We start from the raw sequence: 26061 nt of genomic DNA, 5'->3' as shown, positions 1-26061 counted from the left end.
GACTTAAGTCCGAATGGAAAAAGAGCAAATCATCAGTGAACATTTGGCCTTTTTTTTTTTTTGGGGGGGGGGGAGGGGACAAAAAATGTTTGAATAAGAGATCATTAATATATATATATATATATATATATATATATATATATATATATATATATATATATATGGTTAAAACTTAAAAATGAACTTTTGAAATGAGAAGTGTTTAGTAGATTTTTATGTTTCCACCAATTTTAGTAAAACTATGCATCAATTAGAGAAACAATGAGCATAGTTTCAGTTAATGTCAGTCAAATTAAAGGTGCAGCTGCTACTGTTACTTTTCCCAGGAGCTTCTCTGCCTCTGATGGATAAGGAGGGTCTGACTGCACTGAGTTGGGCCTGTCTGAAAGGACATCTACCCGTGGTCCGCTACCTAGTGGAGAGCGGCTCTGCCACTGACCACGCAGACAAGAACGGACGCACGCCCCTTGACCTAGCAGCCTTCTACGGCGACTCTGACGTGGTAGGAAAGATACAAAAATTACATTTTTAACCAATTTGCTCTCATATGGCTACTGTATTTTGCCATTTACGTTGGAATCAGTTTTTTTTCCCAGTGTATGAACTTTCCCCCGCCCCCAGGTCCAGTTCTTGGTCGACCATGGGGCCATGATAGAGCACGTCGACTACAGCGGCATGCGTCCTCTGGACCGAGCAGTGGGCTGCAGAAACACGTCGGTGGTGGTGGCCCTGCTCAAGAAAGGAGCCAAGATTGGTAAGAAAAGTTCTGAGAGACTGAGGAGCCTTATAGTGAGGCTCACCATCTTTGACATCATAAAGGGAATGTTTTAAGACACGGTGCATCAGAGAAGTACTCACAGGCCTTGGACCTTTCAACATTATGGCCCTTTACAATGTATTAAACTAGTAGAGACATACTTCATAATTGTTGATCTTTCACATCTAATTCCCCTACACTAAGTTTGTAGTTGACAAACTTGAGAAAACATGAAAGAGTTCAAGGGGTATGAAACAAAAGTTAAAGTAGCATCTTGGTCCAACATCCTGCAGTGCAGTTGGAGAATGAGCTGCATGGAAAGGTTGCAAAGGGCGACTCCGTAGATGAAAGTCCTCCTGTTTTTCCTCTACATGCATCTTTCTCTTTGCTGTATTCTGTGGCAACAACAAGCCATGGACTCTACCCCCTGCTTACTGCTGCCTCTTCTCAGCTATCTATAGCTCTGATGTGTCTTTTTATTATTGTTATTATTATTATACAACTGTACTGCTGTTTTTTTTTGTTTTTTTGCTTTCCTCTTTTTATCATTTTCTCTCAGTGCCTCTGTTTGTCTCTGTCGCTCTTTTCTCTCTCAATCTCATCTTCGTTCTCCATTCCTCTGCAGTTATTCAGAGACAGGTTGTTATTAGCGCCTGCGGTGTTTCTTTTCGGTATCTGTTTTTCTTTTCTTTTCTTTTTTTCTTTTTGCTGAGGCACTTACCTCCTTCGCTTCTCACTGCTGCTTGTGTTCCTTTTCTCACCTCTCCTCCACAACATCCACCACCACCACCTCTTCCTCTCTCTCACCCACCTGCTCTCTCTCTTTCCTCTTACACTTTTTTGCACTCCCACGCCACTATTTTTCTCCGGCAATCCCGTCCCCACCCACTCACCCTCTACCACCTCACTCTTGCCTCCACTCCAACCCCCTCCCTGCCTCTTTCACCGGCGCCAGGATGTCAGACGCTGCCCAGTCGGCCCCGAGGTAAAGCCAAGGCTGTCGACCTCTCACCCTACCAGGCATTTTGACAGCTCTATCTCCTCTCTCTGTGTTGTCTGTGTGGTCCTAAGTGTCAGCAGGCGAGCTTAGCTACCAAAATCCTTCTCAAACTGACAAATAATAACATGCAAAAAGGTATTAGCAGTGACAGTGGCGAGCTCGGGATTGTCTAGAGGTAGATGCTAACGCCAAAGTGGTTTCATAAAAGCATGCCCGGCCTCCAGCCTGCGACATCATGCTGAAATATCCTCTCACCTCGCAAATGCATGAACAGGAACACGCATTACTGCTTATGTGGAAGTGATTTTCCCAATGTGCATGTGTTTGTAGACTGCAGTGGAAACCCACGGTCATCCTTCAGGTGTTCCTTCTGTGTCAGCCTGGCTGTTTCAGCAGCATTTCTCCTTCAACCTGTAGCTCAGTGGACAGTTAACATCTACAGATCATCTCCCCCTCTCCCCCGTCAACACTGCTTGCGTTGTGCTGTTCACCACACCTGCACCATGTCTACTTGTGCAAGTTCTCATATAGTTTTTATCGCTTGGTGTGTGTATATGTGTGTGTCAAAAGCTGCTTTTGCACAGATGCAACACACACACACACACACATACTAGTTGGCAACAAATCCGTCCGCTGGGTTGTTGTTTTTTTTTTTGTTTGTTTGTTTCTGAGTTTGTTTGTTTTTTCATGTGGAAACCAGATGAACTTACAGTGCTGTAAAAATATTTGCCCTCCTCCCCCTTTATGGATCTCCTCTATTGTGGCTGAAATGCAAGATACGATTTTCAAATGATGATTTCACAAATTATGTTATAAGTTTGCTTTAACCAAGTTCTGTTTGCAGATGTTTGATCCATTACACGACATGAAATCTCTTTTTTTTTTTTTTTTTTTTTAAACCGATTGGACTGTTTTTGTGATTGCTTTCAGGAGTTCTTTTCAAAATTAAAAATGGAGCATTTGCAAACATTTTTTTGACCAAAGCCTGAAGTTTCAAAGCGAGGTCACATTGAGGTTTTAGAGCAGATGTGTTTTATCTTTCCTCTGCATTCGATTGCCTGTTTTCTCTCTTCCATTCCCCATTTTTGACTGTTGTCCTGATTCTTGTGGTCTTACTGTTGTTTGTGGTGCGTCTCCTAGTTAAACTTTCCTTCCTCCTTCCCACGCCCTTTAGATTTTTATTCAGCCACCTGTCTTTCTCACCACGTTTTTGCTGTCATCCTCTCCGTCCTGTGTTGTGCAGGTCCAGCCACGTGGGCCATGGCCACCTCAAAACCTGACATCATGATCATCTTACTCAGCAAGCTCATTGAGGAGGGGGACAGCTTCTACAAGGTTAGAGAACAAGGGTTTCAGTGTAATGTGCATATTTCATCCTTTGATTTAAATGTTTTTTCAGATTATTATTCTGCAAATTTGAATAATAATATAACTAAGACTCGCAGCATGGCATAGAAGCATAGGATAGGACACAAAATGATACTGTATGGATGGAAATTAAAGACTGTGGGTTTTTTTTTTCTTCCAACAGAAGGGGAAGGTGAAGGAGGCTACTCAACGTTACCAATACGCTCTGAAAAAGTTTCCACGTGAAGGCTTTAGTGAGGACCTCAAGACATTCAGGGAACTCAAAGTATCACTGTTCCTCAACCTGTCCCGATGTCGGAGGAAAATGAATGTAAGTCTGTGATTAATCTGCTCTGACTAGTGGAGAACTACCCAAAATGGCTGAGATGAAAAGCATAAAAGAGTCAACGAACTGGGATTGGATTATTTTGTATTAGTCATTTCATGTTTTTAATCCAGTTCATCACATTTTTTTTACGCATTTCAATCTTTGCAGGACTTTGGGATGGCTGAGGAATTTGCTACCAAGGCACTTGAACTGAAACCAAAATCGTATGAGGCCTATTATGCCAGAGCACGCGCCAAACGTAGCAGCAGGTACCTCTCTCCATCCTCCTAAGATCCATTGAAAGGGTTTTGTCGTTAGAAGTGTTTTCTCTCAGGCACACCTTGTGCATCTAATAAAACCTTTGATTGGTAACGTTGTGTGGACCTGAGACCATTCTTGTCTTTGAAAATGATCATAGAATTGTCTATCCGTAGTATAATTTATGTCAATTGTAAAGTTAGGCATGTTATATTGTATTTTAAAACATAATATGTTAACTTTGTAGTCAAGTCAATGTTTATTTATATAGCACATTTACAACAGCCTCAGCTGACCAAAGTGCTTCACAACAAACAATCATCACAGAAAGGTAGATGACAAAATAGAAATAAAATCAAGGTTAGTAAAACTAGTAAGACAAATATAAAATTGGCAGAGATACCAAAAGCTAATAGCAGGAATAACAACCAGACAATTTTAAAATTTAGCTGAAGCTAAAACATTTTACCGTCTGTTCCAGTTTAATTAGCATGTGATTGGATCAGTTGTTCGACAATGACTTCAAAATGATTGGCTCTCAAAAATATTTCCCTGGCGGGTACAAAAAGGAAGGTGGCGAAAATATTCTTCACCATCTTCAATTCTTTTATTATATTTTTTAGATGTACTCATACTCTGTGTGTGTGTGTGTGTGTGTGTGTGTGTGTGTGTGTGTGTGTGTGTGTGTGTGTGTGTGTGTGTGTGTGTGTGTGTGTGTGTTGTGGACCTTTTCTCTAAAAAAAAATCTAATTTTTGTCTTGTTTTCAGACAATTTCCCGAAGCCTTAGAGGACCTAAATGAAGCCATAAAACTATGTCCAAATAACAGAGAAATCCAGCGACTCCTCCAGAGGGTGGAGGAGGAATATCATCAGCTCAGCCAGGAAGAACACCAGCAGCAGGACATGGAGTTGGAGCCTCCACCCTCACCTCCCCCAACACCCCCTCCAGAGGAGGAGGAGTCCCTGTCCCTGTCCATGCCTCTTCCCCCTCCACCTGAGCCCCGCCTGGAGGACATGGAGCCCGTCCAGGACCTGTTTGAGGACGAGGACTACTTAGAGCAGGAGCTGGAGGCCATGTCTTTGGCACTACCACCTCCAGAATCTCTCACCAATCCGTCAAGTCTTCCCATCATACAAAGCCCACCTCTCTCCCCCACACACCCGGATCAGATTTATTTAGCTGGGGGCTCACCCATGGGCCAGCCTTATGAATACCTCCCGACCTCCTCCTCTATGTCCTCCCCAACTCGAGGTTCATACCAGCCCCCATCGCCCTCTCTCTCTCCGACTCATCAAAACTCCCACTACCGACACAGCCCTCCTCACACTTCCCCAGTGCACCAACAGTCCTACCGCTTCAGCCCACCTCCGATGGGGAGCGGGGGTCAGGGGATGGATCACCAGAGCCCACCGCCTTCTCCTTTACGTCGGGCTGCTCAGTACAGAGCTAGTCCGCCGTTGGAAAGCGTGTGCTTGTACAGATCGCAATCTGGGTCTCCGGTACGCTACCAGACAGAGCAGCTCCCTGGACGACCCAAATCTCCCCTGTCCAAGATGAGCAGCCAGCGTTCATTCCAGCTGACCTCACAGCCGTCGATATCCTCCCAGCATCACCAAGCCCAAGGTCTTCGCCTCCAACCCTCTATCGCCCAAATCGTCCGCACAAACCAGCCCAACGTCTTGGGCAACAGCTTTAGTGGTCCAATGGGCCACTCCATTGGCGGTCGCTATCAGGGGGGCTCAGTGGATGTGGAGAGCCGCCTGGTGTACCAGCCGTCCCTGGACGGGCGGTCCATGCCCCAGGTCCAGGCCAGCCTCAGCTCTGGGGCCCTCTGTCAGCACGGCGGCCGAGGAGGGGTAATGGAGTCAAACCTGTTGAAAGATGAGCTACCCCAGCGCCCCTCCTCTGCCTACCGCGCCAGCAGCGGGGGCCCGGGGGGCATCCGCTACAGCCAGACACCTCAGATAAGCCGCAGCCAGTCTGCAGCCTACTACCCAGTCTCTGAACACGTACTGGAGCGTGCAAACGCCATGCCTCCCTGTCAGCTGGGCTCTCCTGAGATCCCCCACATGGTGAGACGTCCCGTGAGTGCCAATACTACTGAGATGAAGCAGCACGTGCCCACCCCCAGGCCTCTCATCCATTCTCAGAGTGTAGGCCTGCGATTCTCCCCCTCTAGCAACAACATCTCGGCTGGGTCTACTTCCAACATAGCTCAGGCCTTTAGGCCCTCCACGTCTATTCAGCAGATGGAGATCCCCTTGCAAGCCACATACGAGCGCACCTGTGACGACATCTCCCCGATCTCTCCCTCTCAGAGCGGCGGTCTGTATCAGGGCGAAACCACCCGCTCCAGGAATACGCCTTTCATGGGGATCATAGACAAGACCGCTCGGACTCAACAGTACCTGCATCAGCCCGTACGGTCCAGGCCCATGACCTCCATGGATTCTGCTATTAGCCCGACCTCCCCTGGGCAGCTAGTCCAGCAGGGCTCCACCTACAGTCCCCCGGCATCTCTGGGCAACATCGCCTACTACAACAAGACCAACAATGCCCAAAATGGACACCTGTTGGAGGAGGACTACTACTCCCAGACGCAGCCCTCCTCACTGGGAAAGCTGGCCAACGGATCCCGGGGCACTGGTGATATTCTGGAACGGGTCAGCCAGGTGCCCACCTACCCCGACGTGAAGGTGGCGAGGACTCTGCCAGTGGCACAGGCCTACCAGGACAACATGTACCGCCAGCTGTCACGTGACTCCCGGACCCAAGGCCCCACCTCCCCCATCAAACCAAAGAGACCATTTGTGGAGTCGAATGTGTGAGTGGACAGTTTGGACTTTGGCGCGTCAGTAGAAGTGAGGGTGGAAGAATATTTATCTAAAAAAAAAAACAAACAAAAAAATGTGACATGTGATCTGTGTATGTGTCATGGAGAAACTCATGCAAAAGAACTCTTAAGAGACACAACTCCAGTCAAAGAGAGAAAACCACATTTAGGCTTTTAGACGCAATCCTATATGAAAAAAAAAAACATAACTGATACTGAAATGATCATTTCATCGTCATCATCATAATCTGCACACAGGCCGAACAACAGAAAGTTTCTGAGTTCTCATTTCATTCTTTGACCAGTGCACTTCCAAGACTTAGAGTGGCACAACGCGACCACAAGTGACCACCCCAGATGGGACTGAAAGAGTGACCGTGCTCCTCATCAGACTCTGCTCGTGGACTCTCTGCTCATCTTCTGTTCTTTCAAAGTGTGCTCTTAACCAAGGTTGCTGTGTAGGCTCTATTCTATGTACTACAATATTATCTGTTCAATACTGTACATTGCTCTGAAAAAGCAAAAGGTTCTACGACTCAGTACTTAGAGAAAAATGACAATATTTATAATTAAGTTATATATTGTACATAGAAAATGAAACAAAGAATAGTTTGCATTTTAAAGTTTATTCTGTTAGCCCTGCTACTGTGTCACACTGCTAGTCGTGTGGAGGTGGAAAAATTGACCGATGAAAAATGAGGGACAGGCAAGCTTTGATACATTGTTGTTTCGAAAGATGCAAGCAATTGCTTAAAATCGCAAACTGTTTAAGATTGAAGTTGTCGATTTATTCTTTGTGGAGGGGCCTAAATTGATCAGATGTAGACCGCATGTTTTACATTTCAGCTTTTTTTTTTTTTTTTCAAACCCAGGGAAAAAAAAAAAAACAACAAAGGATTGGTAATATTTCCCAAAATGAAACTTTATTACAACTGGTTAATAATTAAAATTCTTACTCAGATTATCAAAAAAAATGGTCAGGCTGCAACTTCTTTGTGGATTTGTGCATGCTAAAAACAACAAAAAAATCTAAATTTTATCTTTTACTTGGCAACATATCTGTTACAACGGGTTTATGAACGTATACTCAGTCCTATACGACTGTTTGGTTATTGTGACGTTAAAAAAGTAGCCCAACTGAATATATTTTAGGGACACATTTTTTTTATAAAAAGGTGCAATAACCTAAATAACCTGGTTGCATATGTGTGAACACCTTTAAAGTAATTCTTTGAGAATCTTTTTTTTTTTTTTAATGACTGTACAGTGTTCAGCATTCTTGGCATTAGTCCATTCTAAAAGTTCTCTAAATCTGTCAGATTGTGAGGACATTCCTTGTCTACAGCTCTCTTCAGATTTTATGTCCGATTTAGTTCTGGATTCTGGCTCAGCCGTTCCAAAACTTTACTTTTCATCCGGATCTCAAAGAAAACAGAGGTCCGTTTTCTTTGGACTCACTATGATATTGAAAATCGGAATGTATCTTCATTTTAGCTACAAGATATCTGAAGATTTGAGGTCACAACTGACTGATTTATAATTTTATCCACGTTCTCAAAAAAACATTTCCTTTTTAAGAGAAACCTTGGGAAAGGATGTGGCCCAAAAGCTGAAGTTTTGTCCCCCCCGCTCCCATTAATCTACAATGTTTTGCTACTGGCTTTAATGCTTAAAGTCATCTCTTGATTTTACCTTTTTTTCAGACTGGAAGTACTAACATTTTGGAGTGTCCAGAATCCCAACTTGAATCTAATGGAGTGAGCTAAGTATTAGGGTGATTGCAAAGAGAACCTTCCAACCTTAAAGCAGTTGCACATCACCAAAGATAAACCATGAAACTGTCAGTGGAAACATGCAAAAAGCTGCTGAGCAATTATAAAAAGACTTTATTTGCTTTAATGCCTATGAAATGTTTTCCCTTGTCTTGTTTTCCATTTTGGAGTAAAATGTAAATACATTTAGATAGTTGTTTCCCCAAGTTGTTTCCTCAATTTACTTTGTTTCTGCTGGGTTTAGGGATACTTTTGTACAGTGAGATCCCTTTTATAGGTTAGCTAAAGAATCCAAATGTTAAACAAATTCAATATAATTGATCGTGGAAGTGAATTTCAATAACACTGAATGCTGAAACTGAAGAGTCCAAGAAAGCATTTGTCTAAAGCTAAACACACTTATGCCACCAGGATTTTTTATTTTTAGTTTTTTTATTATTATTTCCAAACAGATTAGTTTATTTTTCTGTTCAGTAGAGAAATGTTTTGAAGAGTCATTTTTTTAACGTCATTAAAAACCAGACTTTTCTAAAGAGTCACTGTAGATCCACTGTCCATAGAGCCATTTGGCTGCAGTATGTTAGTTATTCGTTATTAATTAGTGGCTCTAGTTGTTGGAATTACAGAACAGAGGTCAGCTTTGATTGCAATAAAACAGTTTTGCCTGAGTAAACGATGAGTAATTAACTGGAAGTTTAATATTGACAGTACAATTGAAGTTTGGTTCTGTCCCTCCTTCGAAATGGTGACGGGTTAGTGCTCAAAGGTTACAAGCAAGCAAATGCATCTCCCCACCACCCCTCCTCCTCACCAGCTCCTGGTAAACATTTCTCCCTCTTCTACTTTATTTTTAAAAAAATTTTTCCCCCCAGCCAGTTCTGCCCTATGAATGCGTCTTACATTTTGAACTAAGGGTGCACTTTATATATTTTATCTACTTTGGTTGTTGCGCTTGGTGAATTTGGAGAGCGTGGGTGTGCGTCCGATGCGGCCAGACCGTCATAGATTCCATTACTGTATAATTTTTTTCAGCTTGGTGGTGAGTGATGGTATGAGGAGAGAACGACGTTTTTAAAAACTGGCGAGGATGTATAGACTTTCTAGCACAAGCTGTATATAGCGGTTTAGATACTGCGCTCGATCCGGCTCGGATTTGTGGGTTCGTTTTTTTTTTGTTTTTTTTTTAAAGGCCAAATCATGTTTCACCTTGTTCCCAAAAAAAAAAAAAAATACCCAAAAAAGTCTATGTAAGAACAGCTTCTTAAATGCACAAATGTTGGAAATAATAGAAATCTGCTGAAAGAGAATAGAATAATTATAGACTAATAATAACAATAAAGCTTGGTATTTTCTCCAGAAACTCCATATTTGGAGTCATCGTAATGTGGAATAACAAAAATAGTCAAGTTCTTGTTCTATTCGAGAAAAGTTATAGGCTTTTTCGTCGCTAGCTTTTTTTACTTTGTGATGTCAGATAAAGCCGATCGACAGAGAGACCTCCTCCTCGTCTCCTGTTTCAACAGCTGCCAGAGAAATGAAGGTCAAACTGTATCATGCCTAACTTAAACAGGACTCGTTCGGTTGCGGGAGTCCAAGGGCGTTCGAGTTCGAGCTGTACGTGTATATTAGTTTGCTGTAAATAGTCCGATGCATGTTCTATTCTTTCCATGAAGCTCCAGCAGAAGCATGTATAGCAGTGTGTGATACGGTGTCGGGAATTAAGATAAGGAGACTACTGCTGTCCCCGAACTGTCCTCATCATTCTCCTTCAGCCTCACCAGACGAGTAAAAAATTTCCTTTATTTTAGTTTTTAAACGTATTTGCTTGCTGAGCAGAGTTCTCTTGTCTGTAAATGTGAGCTTTCAGATCGCTGTGATAAAAAGTTTCATTAAAAATGTTAAAAAAGAATGTGTTTTTATCTCATGATAACTGATTGTAACATGTACAGTCCAAACTATGTATTAAAAAAAAAGAACATATTTATAAATGGTTATAAACTGAAACACGTCATGCATGTCAGTCATTTATTTTTTTGACTTGTCGATTGCATAGATATGGTAAAAAAAAAGATGTTAATCTGCATGTGATGGAGTATCAAACTCCAACACAACATGAAACCAAGATTTTTGCACAATGTTAGCAATTCTTTCTTTCCATACTCTGGAAAAAAAAAATCTGGACTCAACTCTCTTAGGGATCTTTAAGTAGAATTTTAATTTGTAGAAACAAAAATATTAGAACATCTCGATAAATTTGAATAACATTGACAAGTGTTTCCTCAATTCAAAAATAAATCTTCCCATCAAGAAAATAGTGCTAAGACTTTGTGGATCTGGATTAATTAGCTACTTTATGAGTATATAGGAAGGGATCTGACGGGCAAGGTATGTTTATTAGTTGGCTGTCTAAAGGATTTAACTAACTAGTCCAGATAAAAAAACAGGTGTTGAACTGCACAGTGAAATAGTTTTGCTTTTGTATTTTTTTTTTCCTTTTGCTGCAAAAGTAAACGACTGAAAAAACTACAGTTTAAAATGACAGACTCAGATATCTCGACCACCAGGGCTTGTTTAAAAAAAAAAAAAAAAAAGTGATTGAAATCTAACATTTGACACATCTGGTATGCATGAAAGTGCTTTAAACTTTAAACAATTTGACACAACTTTAAGTCGCCTTATGTGCATGGGCCAGTGTAAGCTACATTAAGGAATACTGAGGTTTTCAAATGTAATGGTCTTGAAATCTCAAACTATCCATGAAACATTTCCTACAAATTGAATTACTTTTAATGAGATGCCAGAAAAAGTACATATGGTAGTTCCTCCTCCTGTTGCAGTTCACTGCAGAAGAAACAATGGTACTTTTGGAAATATTTCTGTTTTTGTTCCAGAAATAGAGGAACAAAAAGGTCCCACAATTAGCTCCAGAAAATTGCTAATGCGTATTTATTACGCACACATACGCGTATGTATTTGTATGTGTCATACATATGCTATTATTATTATTACGTAATAAATTACACAGTAATTTATTTTTATAAAATAAATTATTGCAACTGTAATAAACAACATACTGGATCATTATAGCAGCAGGGGAATAATTGTTGTTCAATTTGCAATTTTTGACTTTCATTTTTAAGAGCTGTAAAACAGTGGAAACCTGATGTTGGCCCATGCACAATAGAGCTGTTTTTTTTTTTTTGTTTTTTTTTAACACTTAGAACACCAACAATACATTTACTACAAATTTGGAAAGCGTGAACGTTCTCTCACAATCACGAATGGGGCAAAAGTGCTTTGTCAAAGACGAAAATATTTTGACAGACCAAAAATAAAAACCCTTGGTCACGTCACTTATAAAAAAAAAATACAAGCATACATTTTTGGTTCCTGTTTAACACCATTAAACAGAGAACTATATCTGAAATACAACATTGTTTAAAGTTGGAACATTCAGAAGTAAGAAGAGTAAAAGACTCGAGACAAGACAACTTGGACTCATGTGAAGAAGTGCGTCTCTAATCCTTTTTCATTTTGCTTGTGAAAAAGTGAACCAGCACAGGACTGACCACCATGACAATCAGAGGCACCAGGGTGAACTTGACGAAGACCAAGCAGTAAAAGAGGCCCTGTGATTTGTCAGGGAATGGCAGGCTGTACATGAGGTAAAGCCCAATGGATGAAACAGCCAGGGACAGAGCGCGGTGATTCATCGACAGACACCATGCGTCTTGCTTCCAGTTGTGGGCCAGCCCCAGACCAACAAGGGTCCCGCAGTCCCGGGCCAGGGCGGAGAACGGGACTGTGTCCAAGAGGACCCACTCGGCACGGCTGCACCATTTCTTCGCCAAAGCGACAGTCCTTTAAAATAAGCAAAATAAAACCACATGAGAGAGGACGCCTCTCGTCAAAGCATTGATTTATATTCCATCAGTTTAAGATCCTCACCAGAGGAGGTCAATGCCAACCAGCTGCAGGCCAACATTCAGAATCAGAGCACTGAACAGCATTCCTGCGCTGAAGCTGACAAAGAACAACAGGGGGCGCCCTTCTGGCACTCTATGGCCAAGAAAAATCCCCAGAAAGATGCCTGGAGACAATCAGTTCAAATAAGTAAAAAAAAATATGTAACCATAACCTCCGTCAGTGTTTTCAGATTCTTAAAAAAGGAATTCAGATCCTTCTAGGGTTTCTGCACATTTTCCTTGCTTTTACATAATCAATTTTCAAGCATTGTTTATAACATTCATAATAATTTACTAGAATTATTTCCTTTGTTGAATTTTGTAATCAAAAATAAAATGTTGTCGATAACCTCACCACCACAGGTGGCTGAAGAATATGATGGAACTGTCTAAGAATCATCTTCATGAGATTATAATTCAATAACAAAGTGTCTGGAGTCAGAGGCTTCTTCAGAACCTCTGTAATACAGACCGGTACTGGAGATCCTTTGAATGGACATACAAATCAGACCCAGTAAACTGGTTTAAAACTTTTATCTTGGTATCAAAAAGTCAAAACAGCTTTGAAATCCCTATTTCAGAGCTAAAAAAATTGGATTGGATTTATATGTCAGGAAATCAAACACCAAAACAGTCAGAGTTAGCAAAAAAAAAAAAAAAAAGGTTGTGGCAAATCAAGGTTCAAATAAAAACGATTTATTCCACATTCTATTGTCATATATCCTAAACTCATCCAGACTTGGAAATTGATTCAATTTCCACTTTGTTATTGTTAATGAGGCCGGAGTAAGGAAGATGTAAATAATTCAATCTAAATGCCTTTAAATTGTAGGGTTCCTGCAGCATAGGCAGGTGGCATTGCTGTAAATATATCAAGCATGTGTGATAATTCTGTATTCAGACCTGCAGTGATACCAGTAACAACCTGGTGAGGAAAATGAGCAAGGATAAAGATCCTGGATATTCCAACTGCACCCAGAAGCAGCCCATAAATCAGATAGGGAACAGCTGATATCTCCCAACTGTGGACAAAAGACAAGAAAAACAGTTAAAACTTTTGCGCTTACTCTTCCTTTCGAACACACTTTGTTCGTTTTGTTTACCGGTGAGTGCGGGAGTGCAGAAAGGAGCTGAGAGGGGGCACCACAACCCACCAGACTGCAGCAGTCACCATCGAGTGTCCTGACGGACTGCCTGAGAAACGAACACCAAATCTGGAACTCTGAACTCCAAATAAAGGGCGCTGTATACAACTTGGGTGTGTTTAGTTTTTGCCTCACCTGGGCCAGTTTCACAGGTGCATGGAAACTGGGAAATTCTGGGCTTTGTGCTGACAAATAGTTGACATTCCCCCACCCACCAGAATGGCCTTTCTCCAAACAGCACCCTAGGAGAAGTCAAAAGGACAATGAGAACCAGAACTCCATTGGGATTTATGGTTGATCAAGAACAGGCAAGAAACAAAACAACTGGCATATTTTAGTTCAAAAAGAGTTACAAAGCCACTTCTATCTAACTTCTGCATACAAAACTGAATTTTTTTTTAAATTATTATCTCAAGTTTTTGGAGGATTTTTGACTTTCACTTAAATATTTCTTTTCATTCAGTTAAAAAAAAGCTGGAAAACAAAAGCAACTGAAAGCTCTCAGAGTTGCTACAAAAATAATCAAACTAAACCCCACTAAATATTAGCTTGCACAACTATTATTTTAAATGTATTTAGCTGTTGCTTTTATTTCAGCCACTTGGTACTTCTTTTGTTTGTTTGTTTGTTTTTAAAATATTTATTTTGTACCATATCAACAGCTGTTGAAAATGAATTGCAAGGAAAAATGAGTGTGTCTCAACCAAATGCCAATCACAACATGGAGTCGACACTGACGTACGTGCCGTACGTATGTGGCGTTAAGTGTCTTTCAAGAACTCTGGTGGAGTCTGTTCCCATATGTTTATGGTTCCACTACAGCCTGTTCCGCCACGGACAACATATAGAGTAGGAACTGCGGTGTTGTCCCGGAAGCTACAACGTCTACTAAAGTAAAATACAAGAGAATCTCAAATTTTATGTTAACCAAAATGTGGAGACATACGTGAGAGTAGAGAAATAAGTTACGCCGATTGTTGTACAAGACGAAATTCAGATGCTGCATACCCACATATTGCATCTAAACTGCAGCTGTAAACCAAAAACAAAATGTTCTTTTACCCGTTTTCACGGTCTTACCATTTAAGCATCAGGTTTAACCACTCCGTCAGGGCCGAGACCCACAGCACCGCAATTCCCAATCGATTAGACACGAAATAACTTAAAGGGAATACGAACAGAAATCCTACTCGAGGATCTCCGAAGTGAGTGACGGTGAGCCAGAACTGCTCTAGGTTCTTTGTATGCTGCTGCAGATATTCAGCCATCCAAATACCCTTGGTATGCATCGCCTCCATTTCTACGGCGTCTTTTAAAGTATATTAGATCGGTAGAAATAATGACTGAAATTGAAATCCTCGTGTGCTCCAGATGTGTCGTTCTTGCCCGAGCCAGCTTGACTAGCTGTGCGAGCGAACGTGAAGAAACGGCATAAACGTTATGATGATTTGTTCTAATGCGTCAGATTCTTTAACAGTTATATGTTGGCCGGTGCTACTCTTTTGAAAAATACTTTTATGGTCTGGATGTATCCCTTTTGAACACTTGTTAAGTTTGTTTAGATGAAGTGATCACACTGAACGAGATCCCAAAGAGGTGTCTGAATTCCCATGATGAAATCGCGAGGATGCGATGCGGAGAAGCCAGGGTTGTATGGAGAATTAAGAGTTCCAAATTACAATAAATAAAAAATTACTCATAAAATAATTGTTTAAATGTGTCGTGAAATTTGTCATTTGCATGTGTCTCAATTAAATGGGTTGTGTTCATTTTAAAAGCTTGTTAGAAGCATTTCATGATTTTAAAAATGGTTCCTGTTCCTGTGCTGAAACATATTTTACATTAATTTAAACCGTAAACTTTATACAAGAAATAGGACTTTACATTATCTGGGCTGTCTGGGGTTAAATCAGCAAACATATACCAGGTTATTGTGTTTCTGAAGGCAGATTGGAGTTAAATGTATTTGTTTTATTCCAATTCTTCAAATGTTTCCTTTAGTCTAGTGGTGGTGGAAATGTTAAGTTTAATAAGTAATATAACAAATAATATAAGAAATATATTATTAATATTATAATACAATATTATTCATATTATATAAATAATAAGTAAGTTTGCCAACCACCAATAATATCAAAAGTAGGAGAATCCTGGAGTAAATATCCATTTAAAATAAAAACCCATAGCCTGGGGGGGATAAAGCCTGGTGGCCCGCCAGGCTGACAAAACACTGAGAGAAACTCTGACTTCTGTCTATAGCTCTGGTTGTAAGCGGGAATCCTGTCTATATCTAACTAAACAATCAGTTTAGTTAGAAACTAAACATTTTCTAACTAAAAAGTTTAGTTAGAAACTAAGCTTTTCATTTTCTCAGTTATTTTTTTCCCCACAGAAGCTACACCGGGCCTGATGTTCTGATTAGCTGTGGTTGCTTCCTGGAAAAGGGTGTTGGCTGACATGATGTTGTCCCTCTCCTTTTTATTTAAACATGGAAAGTTCTCCTGAGCAGTTGACCTGTTGTTGTGGCTCTGCTCTGCTTTTCAGGAATAAAAATGGAAACTGATCTTAGAGTTTTCATTACCCAGACGAAACATTGGCTAAAACTAAAACAAATATGTTAAGACTCATTTATACTGACCTACATATGGAGAATTAGCGTTCTCTGATATACATTCTGATATACATGTTTATGTTTTTCNTGTTNATAGTCNAGGAAATTCAAGATAGGTGTCTGTGTATATGACAGGAATTTTTAACTTCTGATATTACTGTCTTTAAATAAAGGTACAACCAAGAAATGAATTTTGTGCATAGGCTAGTGAACCTATGCACAAAACAACAGTTTCTCTGTTTTTTCCCCTCACATGTACCATTGTTCAATGTACTGTCCTTGATTAAATAAATTTGAATTGAACTGAACTGAACCCCATTTTGTGTCCACATTGGAAATGAATTACGCATGCGCAAGGCGTGACGTAGCATCGTCATGCGCATGCGCATTACCACAAGGTAGGACAAATGAATGGGTAGCACAGAGAGTCATAAGATGTTATAAAATTACATTACAAAAGAAAATAGTAACGCACAGTGATTTGGCTAAGTAACTTTAATGTGATTACTGGATTTGAAATGGTAACGCGTTAGATTAGTCGTTACTGAAAAAAGTGGTCTATTTTACTGAAAAAGAAAAAAAGTGGAAATGACTGCCGATTGGTGCATGTCGGCTTTTTTTTGAAAGCTTTAAATCATGTTCTTTTTCAAAATGACTTTTTAAGCAAATCTCAGCACTGTTTTAGCTTAACTTTTGACACACGTCAACATAACATTCGACTTAATAAGTACAATGTTATGTTGTAAGTTTAAATATTTTGTTTCTGCTGAAATCGGAAGGGTATTGAATCTGTTTCTCTTTTTTCTATTGTTTTCTTTTGTAAAAGTTGGATAAAGATATTTTGCGTTAACTCTATCATATTTATGCCCCCTTTTCCTCTCCCCTTCCTCCGTAAATCTGACGTACGACGACACGCCCAGATGTCGTCCTCCTACGACACGCCCAGATGTCGTCCTCCTACGACATCACGTTGCCTTACGTAAAGCAAGCGCTCCGGTTTCCTGGCGGAGAAGATGGCGGCTCCTGGACCGGGGGAGTATTTCAGCGTCGGGAGCCATGTCTCTTGCCTCACCTGTTTGGGCCAACAGCTACAGGGAGAAGTGGTCGCGTTTGACTACCAGTCCAAGATGTTAACCTTGAGTATCCTTTGTTTGTTCGGCGCCGCTGACGGCTGGTTGGCTGGCCTGCCTGGCTGCAAGGGCCTGTAGGGTAACCGAAAAGATGTCAAATAGTGATCCGCGCAGGCGTAATTGGTCTTGGCTGAGTTACACATCTTTGTTCGTTTTAGATTATTTTGTACAAACTACCCACCTGTTCTCTTTTTATCTTTTAACGAGTCTATTGTTATTATTTCGTTTTGCTTTTGTGCTAAATAACCTGCCCGGATGTGCATGTGTTTTGAATTCACTCATTGTATTGCCTGCCCTCAACATGGATCACTATCTGGCAGCGAATCCTGGTAAGGCAACATGGCTCTCCACCGATGCTAGTTAGCGGGCTAACTGAGACACAGCACACCCTGTTCTGACAGGTGTCCACGCGTTTATTTCTCTTAGTTACCCACTCCCATCGTCGGGGATGCAAACAGCCATTTTCAGGAGTCCGTTTATGAGTTTCACTGTCCTCCCCTCCATCCACGCTACAGGGAAGCTGCTGCTAACTCGGCTAACATGCTAAGTTTCGGTCAAACCCAGACACTCCCAAACCGCCCTGTAGCTCCAAATCGGTTTTGGGGGATTCTTGGCTCTGTTGGTTTAGTTTTAGTCTTGAGGTGTCACCACAATCTTGGGTTTCTGGGGTGAATTGTGCTACAACTAATCGTGGGAACATCTTGAACTAATCACTACCATGAACCTTAGCCTGTGAACTTGCCTATCTTCATTCCCTCATGAGTCTTGCATGAGAGTTGCTGAGTGAGTCATGAGATTCACTCATATTCTTTTGAAATGCATTTAAATGTGTGTTATTTTGTTGTTGTCGTTTTATTTTTAAATACCGTATTTTATTAATGAGGTTAACGTGAACGTGTCCAGCCTGACAATGAATGAATGAATGAATGAGTTTAGTAGAGGGCGTTTGCCAGTAAACGCTGAGTTGCATCTTCGCTCCTGTTGGAAATACCCTTTCAGTTTCTTCCGTTTATTTATTTTCTCTCGCTTGAATCTTGTTGGTAAAAATATTAGTTGTACTTAGCTGAATTATATATATATATATATATATATATATATATTTAAATGTAAGCACATTAACGAGCTCGTATAAAAGCTGAAAAACTAACCAGGCCCAAGTTTTGGGGCTTTGCAAACATTATTAGTCTGTCTTTATTATTTGAAGATGCCAAATTCTTGTCTCAATTATTTACTTTTATGGTAACAAATGTTAAAATAGCTTCTCATCCTTAATATATCAGTGTGTGCAGTGTTGCAGTAGATATTTGGTTAGCTGTAGAGCTACCCAGTACATTCAACTGCAATTGTTTTTGCCGTATCTGTGTGTTAAATATCCCTGTTCGGAGGATATATTTGTTTCACCATATTATTTACTGTGCCTTGCTTTCAATCTCTGCATGCCAATAATATTAGACTGTCAATTCCCTTGATGCCCTGAGTTCATATATATTTTTCTGACTAAGATGCTGAAGCTCACAGGGAGTTGCGGGGACTTCATAAAAAGAAATTAAAACGTAAGGAAAATGCAACCGATAGCTGGTCGAACCAGTTATTGTAGTTTTAATGATCCAGTTGATCATTAAATCTTCAGCCCCCAATTTGTTCTTCTAAAAACTATCTTGTGCTGAAACGGGTCGTGTTTCGTTTCATCCAGTTCATAGAAATGTGCACCACAGAGTTGGATCACACGCTTCGTGGTGATGCATTTTGCTTTGCACAGGCAGTTTTTCAGGCTTCCATGCCTGAATTGCAGCCACACAGATTAAAGTTGGGCCCATTTATGGACCATGTTGAATCCTGATGGGTTCTGATGACTGTTGGGGCTCTGATTCCCTTCAACGGGTGTCATGTGGCTCCATAAATGAACACTTTGTTCAGTTTTTTAAACATTTTGACTTGTTACAATAAGTGTCTAGAGATTTTTTTTTTCTTTTTGCCATTAATAAGAACCTTGTAGATGCATTTTATCAATAAGCTATATCAGAGAGATTGTGTCAGTGTCTGACACATTCTGCCCGTTTGTGTTCAGTTTAGCTTTCTTTTCCTAAAGTTGATGTTAATATATCAGCTGTGGTTGACAGAAATTGATTCAAATGAAGGAGCTCTATTTATATGCAGCGAATGCAAATATTCCCTGCATATAAATATCCGTCTGCCTTTACGAAGTTCCCAACTCTTTGTGCTATTGCAGCAACTCAAACGGGCTAAATATATTACCGGCATGCAGAGTTTAAATTCCTCTCACCAGAATCAAAATATAGTGCTCTAAACTGTTCTTTCTAAACTGCCCCCTAAAGATTTCATTTTGCACACACCAATACTAAAATATCACCCGTTGTTTATGTTTGGTTTGTAGTTTTGAGCATGTTTCAGGTTTGCTTTGAAGATCATGTTTATAACATTTCCTGAACTGAATAATGCTTTTAGTCGTCACGTGCTGTAACTGGCACGACCTTTCACTGACACTGTGTTAGTCTCGGCGCTCTTCATCACAAGCTTCTCTGTCTCTGTGGTGTTGAAGTTCTTTGTTGCTCTGCTGAGAATTGTAATTTTTTCCCCCCCAAAGTCCTTGCTTTGAAATATTCTGCCTTAACCCGTCTCCCCCTGAAGAATGTGCTTCCTCCAGCGGTAAGCCGAACCTCAACGACGTTATCCTGATCAACTTAGCCTATGTATCTAAGGTGGACATAATACATGACCGTACTGAGACTCCACCTCCTCTAGCATCACTGAATGTTGGCAAGGTAAGGCCATCAGATTGGTAATGGTTTGTGCCTAGATTCTCGCTATGATTTATTAAATGTTTCTTCTGATTTTTAAAGGAACTTGGATCCTTCATTAGAAATGATTTGTACTCAGAAACATGTTCAGGTGTTTTTATCATCAGAAGTGTCCAAACTAATATTCTTTCTGTTTTGAATTTAAAATCTGCTGGTAGAAATCTGTTAGTTAGTTAAAGAAAAAAAGGGAAAGCTTGTCTGAATCGCCTCATCACTGACATCTGAAAGGCTTTAATAGTACTGTTGTATTTTGGTGATTCTTATAAGCATTTAACAACCTTGTTTTCTAACCACCTTCTCACAAATAACTTTAATTTGCAGATGTCGAGTAAATAAATTCAGTACATTTGTTTAAATCACAATAAATGTTCTTTTGGTCTTATCAAACATAGTTCAGCAGGGATTCGGTAGAATTGTCTTGTAGGTGAAGCTGTACAGCTGTCTAAACCTCACTGGTTATGAAAAATCTGATTGATCTCATTGAGAAAGTTCACTTATAGATATGATTTCTCCTTCTGTGATAGCTAAAAGCTTCACATATGTGACTTTAGGAAAATGTTTTTTTTTTTTTTTTTTAATTACCCCACTGTGCGAAAAGCTGCTCCGCACATTCAGTCATTCAAACACATGGAATCATTTCACAAGATGAAAGGAGTTTTAAATGTGCTTTATTTAGAGTCCAGTGCTGTTCCTCTGCTGATTGCTTAACATAAACAAAGTGCAACAACAGTTTTGGAAGTCAAAAAGTTCAAAATTGTTTTGAATAAAGATGCTTCATTTTGATGAGTAGTTTCCTAAATATTAAATGTATCTGGTTAGCAAAACATTAGTCTTTGGATATGGAAAAAACAAAAACAAAAACAAAGTTAAATGTTCTTTTTTTGTAACGTTTCAGTTACAATTTCATTTCCCAACAGTTTCACGCAGTACCTGCATCAGTCTTCAATATATATAGAAATATCGAATTCTGAGTAGAGCTCACTGTATTTCCTCTGTTTTTTGCAGCTTGCCAATCGAGCACGGACAGAAAAGGAAGACAAGTTGTCCCAAGCCTATGCAATCAGTGCTGGGGTTTCTGTGGAGGGCCAGCAGCTATTCCAGACTATTCACAAAACGTAAGGACTTCCTGCTGTTGCTCAGTGAATGGTAACCTGATCAGATTATCAATTAAAATCAGTTCATACTGGCTGACCAGAAAAAGACACCCATTTCTTGCAAAAGAAGGCATTTTAATGGAAAGTCTATGTTCAAAGTAAATAAGAGATTTCAATAAATAAACCAGACAATCTATTTGTCTTGTTTTTTCAATAACATATACCGTACCTTTTTTTTTTAAACCAGATCAACAAAAAAGCAAATAGTCAGTAATTCACTACCTGTGTATTTAGCATTTTTCATAATTAGTTATATATATATATATATATATTGTACTTATGTTCTGACAGTGGCAAAAGTGCGATAAAATTGGTCATTGTTGCTGTAAAGTAGCAGACAAGGACCATGTCAGCTGAGGTTGTGGAGTTGTAAAAGAGGGACAGCATAATGCCAGTTGGAGTGAGGAGGAGGAGAAAGAGATGGATGAAGAGGGACAGGAGGAGGAGGAGCAGGAACCGCTAATAAAAAGTGAAGTGCCAGGTACATAGGGGTGGGCAATATGGACTTTATCACGATATTTTGTGGCACTGTTTATGATAACGATAAGTGACAAGAACTATTACTACTTTTTTTAGGTAACTGTATGACTGTGACTGCATGGCACAGCAATCGTAGCCCCTCAAGCACAAATATTTCTCTTGAAAAATTTACCAAAGTGTAATGTGCTTTTTTAAGACACATAGAACTGCACACAGTAACTACATTTAATCATATTTCAAAATTTGATATTTGTTAATGCTCTCATTTATCAAACAGTGGAGATGAAACTAACAACCCCAACGAAGCGGACAGTTTTGGGAGTGTTTAAATGGAATTTATGGTGACAACGGATAAATCAAAATCCTTATAAAAAAATTTCTCACCCCAAATGATAAACTGTATAATAAATGCCCACCCCTACAGGTTCAGGCATTTCCTCAGGATTCTTTAAACCTCCTAAGATCTAAATATTTTGATCCAAACCTTGGCTTTTGACATGTTCAAACAGTCTAAAAAAATTATCAATTTCCCTTCAAATGTTTTTAATTCTTTCTCCTGCTGACAGATCTGTAAATTAATATTAATTTACAGGACTGAGGGGAGGGCTCATGATGTAGTAGTAGGTTTGTTTTTTGTTCCCCAATATTTGCTTTGATTTTTTTTTTCTTTCATGATCTGCTTGTTTAATAAACTTCTGTATCAAGTTTGGCATGTCAGTAATACTGGCAACCCTATAATATATGCATCCACCACTTGGTTATGACTCATTTTGCTTGAAACCCAGTTGGTTTGAATGGTGACCTTCAGCTTGTCTTCATTTTTGGGTCTGGAGTCTCATCGTCTCGATTTTCAGGGTTGTTTCCCAACCCTGGTCCTCAAGGCACACTGCCCTGCATGTTTCAGGTGTTTCCTTGCTTCAGGCTGGGTGATTTCAATTAACAAGTGTTTGTGGAACTGCAATCAGCTAAATGAGTCACATTAAAGCAGGGAAACATCTAAAACATGCAGGGCAGTGTGCCTTGAGAACCAGGGTTGGGGAAACAGTGCTCTACGGGGTTTATCTCTGAGTTTGATGCCATGGTTAATCAGGCTTGGCTGCTTCTGGCAAGACAGGCATGTGCCGAGCCCTGCTCGTCTTCAGAAGAAAGAACGTTGGATTGCTCAAACTTCCTTGTCGATGGTGGCACTGACTAGGAATAATAAAAAATAAAAATAAAACGCAGTAGTGCGATGGCATTTATTGACGTGGCTCCACAAACCGAAATTCAGTTTTCATTTCCGTTCATTTATCTAGCCATCATCACAAAGTGAAGAGACTTCACTCAGGACCACAACAAACAACTTAAAATTAGAGCCTCTCCTCTCTTTCCCCAAGCCCCTAAACTTCAAATAAGATGCAAACTCCACTTTCATCTGAAAAGATGATTTTAGACGACCGGGTCTTGTCGTTAGGCCAGGTTTAGATGCTTCTGATGTTGCCTGTGGTCCAGGAGGGGCTTAACTCCACGAATGCGATGTCTGTGGCCCCTGTCCTGGATAAGTGAAGGTGGTTCTTGAATCCCTTTGTGTGTTTCTAAAATCTTTCACTGCCGTTGATGCCCACACTTGAGTGAGCTGCTAAAACTCACTGGAAGGTGTGGGAACATCATGCTGACAAAAAAAGCAAAGGAAGTGGGTCAGCTATCATTGTGACCGTCGTATTCATGTTGCAATTTCTTGTATTTCATTGTGAATTTAAATGTTTTTTTTTTTTTTTTAAAAAAACATGGACTAGTGAAAAATAATAATAATGTTTCTTTGCAGCATCAAAGAGTGTAAATGGCAGGAGAAGAACATTATTGTGATGGACGACGTTGTAATCTCGCCGCCTTATCAGGTTGAGAACTGCAGAGGCAAAGAGGGAAGCGCTTTAAGTCACGTACGCAAAATAGTAAGTATGACTTGGAACCACGCAGTACGCCGCGAATAGGGACGTAATGAAAGTGATCTGGTATTTACCAGCTGCTGCAGTTGCAAACAAACCCAGCTGATGCTACAGTTATTATTCGAAACAGACGAAGAGAAAATGTGTATGTGCGAGGATAGAGTACTCCATATTTAGTGGCTCGCAGAGCCACCTTTAGCAGTCAAATAACTTGGAGTAGTTTGTTCAGCCCGACTATCAGTTTCACATCACTGTGGGAAAATGTAAGCCCACTCATCACAACACTGTTTTCAGATTGTTTAGGTTTGCAGAGATTAATTTCTGTATGGCTCTCCTAATGTCCCACAATTATTTTACATACTGAGGCATGTAGAGTCTGAAATGCACTTAAAGCTTTGATTAGATATTGATCAATGTTGGCAGTTAAACACATTGGTCGCAATAGATTTCCTTCCCTAACCTAAAAACTTTCTGGTAGCTAAGAGTACGTGAAGCTGAAGTTCACATTTTATTGAAGTTGAAGTTGAACCTCAATCCAATAACTCCATTAGTGGCGATAAATATTAGCACTTCAGCCCATGTTAGAAACAGACGAGGCATTTATCTCGCAAACAGATCAAATTGTAACCATCCATCCGTTTTTATTTATTTTTTATTTTTTTGTGGTAGTTGTATTTAAAGGATTAATTACACATTGACTCAAAGAGATCTTCAGGGGGGAAAAAAGTGTGGGATTTGTTTGTCTGTATCCCTGCAGTCCCCCGTTTTGTTTTGTTGCAGAAAGCAGAATATTGCCAGTGTTCTCAGAAACCTCAGCGGTGGCGTAACTGACAGATGTTTCCCTGATTAAATCTGTTTTTAGTCTATTTTTTTTTTTGCACACTCAACAGGGCAGAGTGCAGAAGAAAACAGCTTTAAAATTCATTCATGAAGCAGACAAGTCTGAGCTGAGCTACCAGTCTGACTGCAATGCAACATGTTTGGAGTTAGTGACTGGAAAACGTGCAGTGAATAGGAATCTGATCAGGGAGAGCCGAGACCTTCTGTGTTAGAAATGCATCCATTTGCACAGTTATTGTCGTCGCAGCGCTGTTGTGCTAAGCTAATTGGGTTTACTGTTTGCTTGCTTCTCCTATTATTCCAACCTTAGGACATTTTGGGTTATTTTCATAGATCATAGTACTTTTATTTTCTAACAATACTACTTACACCGGCAGATTTTTACTTTTACCTTTTGTGTGTGTGTGTAGTTTTACTCAAAATGACAACGAATCTTGAAGCATCTCCTTGACCGAACTTTTCTCTCCCATTTAAATCGAGAATATTTTGTCTTGGCAGTGTTGAAGATTAGATTTAAATTTTTTTTTTTTTTTTTTTTTTTTTTTTTCTCTTCCTCCCCACCCCCGTCGTTGTTGCAGGTTGAGAAACATTTTAGAGACGTGGAAAGTCAGAAGTCCATGCAACGTTCACAAGCACAGCAAACACAGAAGGACTCCACTTTATCTTCTTGAGTTGGCAGTGCGGATCGGCCGGGGGAAGGCGACGCGGGTGATTCTGTTCCCACTGCCAGACAAAGTCGGCATTCCTTGTCCTCAGTCCGAGACCACAAGGAGGAGCGCTGAGGGCCCTGGATCCTGAAGATCAAAATACCATTAAATGAAAAAGACAAAAAAAGAGAGAGAAGAAAGATTAAATCTTAAATTAGACTTTATAAAGAATAATTTAAACATGATCCATAAAGCAAACCATAGTTTCCTTAACTAACTTGTCTCATCCCGCCCCACCTCCCTCCTCCATTCCTTCTCCCTCTTCTCGTCCCCTAAAACCTTTTTTTTTTCTTTTTCTGCCCTCCTCCTTTTGCCTTCAGTTCCATTTCAAAGAAAAAACTAGAGCAGTCAGAAAGGCTTGTTAGCTTTATTTTCTGTCATTGTTTCCTTTTTTTTCTGTATCCATGTTCTACTGTCTGTATTTTCTGTATTTTAAAACAAAATGTGACTTGAAATGCCACACTTTAAAGGACATTTTCTAAAATAAAAGTAACAAAAATTCTGACTGTAATATTGTAATTTTCAACAACTTTTTGAGCAGTTTGTAAAGATTGTGTGTGGGGGCAGAAGGGGGGGTTACATGTTGATGGTACCTGTGAGATATGGATTAGGGTTAAGAGGAAATGAATACAGACTGGAATTGTAGGTGAACATGTTTATAAGCACCATAATTCACTATTCCACAGATGCTCAGGTTATGTCTAACATGTAACTTGCAGTTTAAAAGCACTCAACCGAAATTACTTGCGTTTTATCAGCCTGTGGTAATTCTGTAGGCGAATTCTGGGGTTGGCACTTAAAAGAAAGTTATGATGAGTTTAATAATCCATCTGAAGTTGTGTATAAGAGCTTTTTCTATTTTTTATTGCGTGATAGAATACTGTTAGTCAGTTGGATACACTTGCTTGCATGAATATTGATTCATTTTTTGCAACCTGTTGATTTTAATATTTAGATATGACGGTTAAAAACTGTTGAACAGAAAATA

The 26061-nt window shown here is 40.0% G+C and overlaps 3 protein-coding genes across 14 annotated transcripts in view; 2 read left to right on the top strand and 1 right to left on the bottom strand.

Moving 5' to 3' along the window:
- Positions 1-10206, top strand: part of tanc2b (tetratricopeptide repeat, ankyrin repeat and coiled-coil containing 2b) — a 152642-nt gene extending 142436 nt beyond the window's left edge. For 8 of the 12 annotated variants that reach the window (XM_015031349.1, XM_015031347.1, XM_015031345.1 and 5 more), the window contains 7 exons: positions 327-502; positions 622-754; positions 1713-1742; positions 3001-3092; positions 3289-3435; positions 3601-3701; positions 4459-10206. In XM_015031349.1, the coding sequence (XP_014886835.1) occupies positions 327-502; positions 622-754; positions 1713-1742; positions 3001-3092; positions 3289-3435; positions 3601-3701; positions 4459-6520 (2741 nt within the window). In that variant the 3' untranslated portion in view covers positions 6521-10206. The remainder of the gene's footprint in view (positions 1-326; positions 503-621; positions 755-1712; positions 1743-3000; positions 3093-3288; positions 3436-3600; positions 3702-4458) is intronic. The other 4 variants (XM_015031348.1, XM_015031346.1, XM_015031343.1 and 1 more) reach the window with 1 other exon arrangement.
- A 1589-nt stretch (positions 10207-11795) lies between these two features.
- On the bottom strand, positions 11796-15051 carry g6pc3 (glucose-6-phosphatase catalytic subunit 3). The gene is made up of 6 exons (XM_015031356.1): positions 14488-15051; positions 13543-13649; positions 13366-13456; positions 13166-13284; positions 12246-12387; positions 11796-12158 (listed from the first exon to the last, which is right to left on the bottom strand). The coding sequence occupies exons 1-6, from the start codon at positions 14703-14705 to the stop codon at positions 11816-11818; spliced, it is 1020 nt and encodes a 339-aa protein (XP_014886842.1). The 5' UTR covers positions 14706-15051; the 3' UTR covers positions 11796-11815.
- A 1923-nt stretch (positions 15052-16974) lies between these two features.
- On the top strand, positions 16975-25584 carry lsm12b (LSM12 homolog b). The gene is made up of 5 exons (XM_015031342.1): positions 16975-17158; positions 19798-19931; positions 20973-21082; positions 23406-23532; positions 24945-25584. Exons 1-5 carry the CDS (start codon positions 17032-17034, stop codon positions 25035-25037), a joined length of 591 nt encoding a protein of 196 aa, XP_014886828.1. The 5' UTR covers positions 16975-17031; the 3' UTR covers positions 25038-25584.
- Positions 25585-26061: the final 477 nt, after the last annotated feature.

The sequence above is a fragment of the Poecilia latipinna genome, unplaced genomic scaffold (genome assembly GCF_001443285.1).
Source record: "Poecilia latipinna isolate Pla-1442-1.1 unplaced genomic scaffold, P_latipinna-1.0 Scaffold203, whole genome shotgun sequence".
Taxonomy (NCBI): Eukaryota; Metazoa; Chordata; class Actinopteri; order Cyprinodontiformes; family Poeciliidae; genus Poecilia; species Poecilia latipinna.
The sequence above is the reverse complement of the archived record's forward strand: the minus strand, read 5'-3'. Positions and strand labels throughout refer to the sequence as shown.

Bases quoted from the DNA above. Each gene is read 5' to 3' on its own strand.
- g6pc3 (XM_015031356.1), bottom strand. From the start codon at position 14,705: ATGGAGGCGATGCATACCAAGGGTATTTGGATGGCTGAATATCTGCAG. The intron at 13,650-14,487 runs GTAAGACCGTGA...GACTTCTCCTAG, and splicing joins TTAAACCTGATGCTTAAATG to GGTGCTGTTTGGAGAAAGGC. The intron at 12,388-13,165 runs GTCTGAATACAG...GATTGTCTCCAG, and splicing joins TGTTACTGGTATCACTGCAG to GCATCTTTCTGGGGATTTTT.
- lsm12b (XM_015031342.1), top strand. From the start codon at position 17,032: ATGGCGGCTCCTGGACCGGGGGAGTATTTCAGCGTCGGGAGCCATGTC. The intron at 17,159-19,797 runs GTATCCTTTGTT...CTCCCCCTGAAG, and splicing joins GTCCAAGATGTTAACCTTGA to AATGTGCTTCCTCCAGCGGT. The intron at 19,932-20,972 runs GTAAGGCCATCA...TGTTTTTTGCAG, and splicing joins CATCACTGAATGTTGGCAAG to CTTGCCAATCGAGCACGGAC.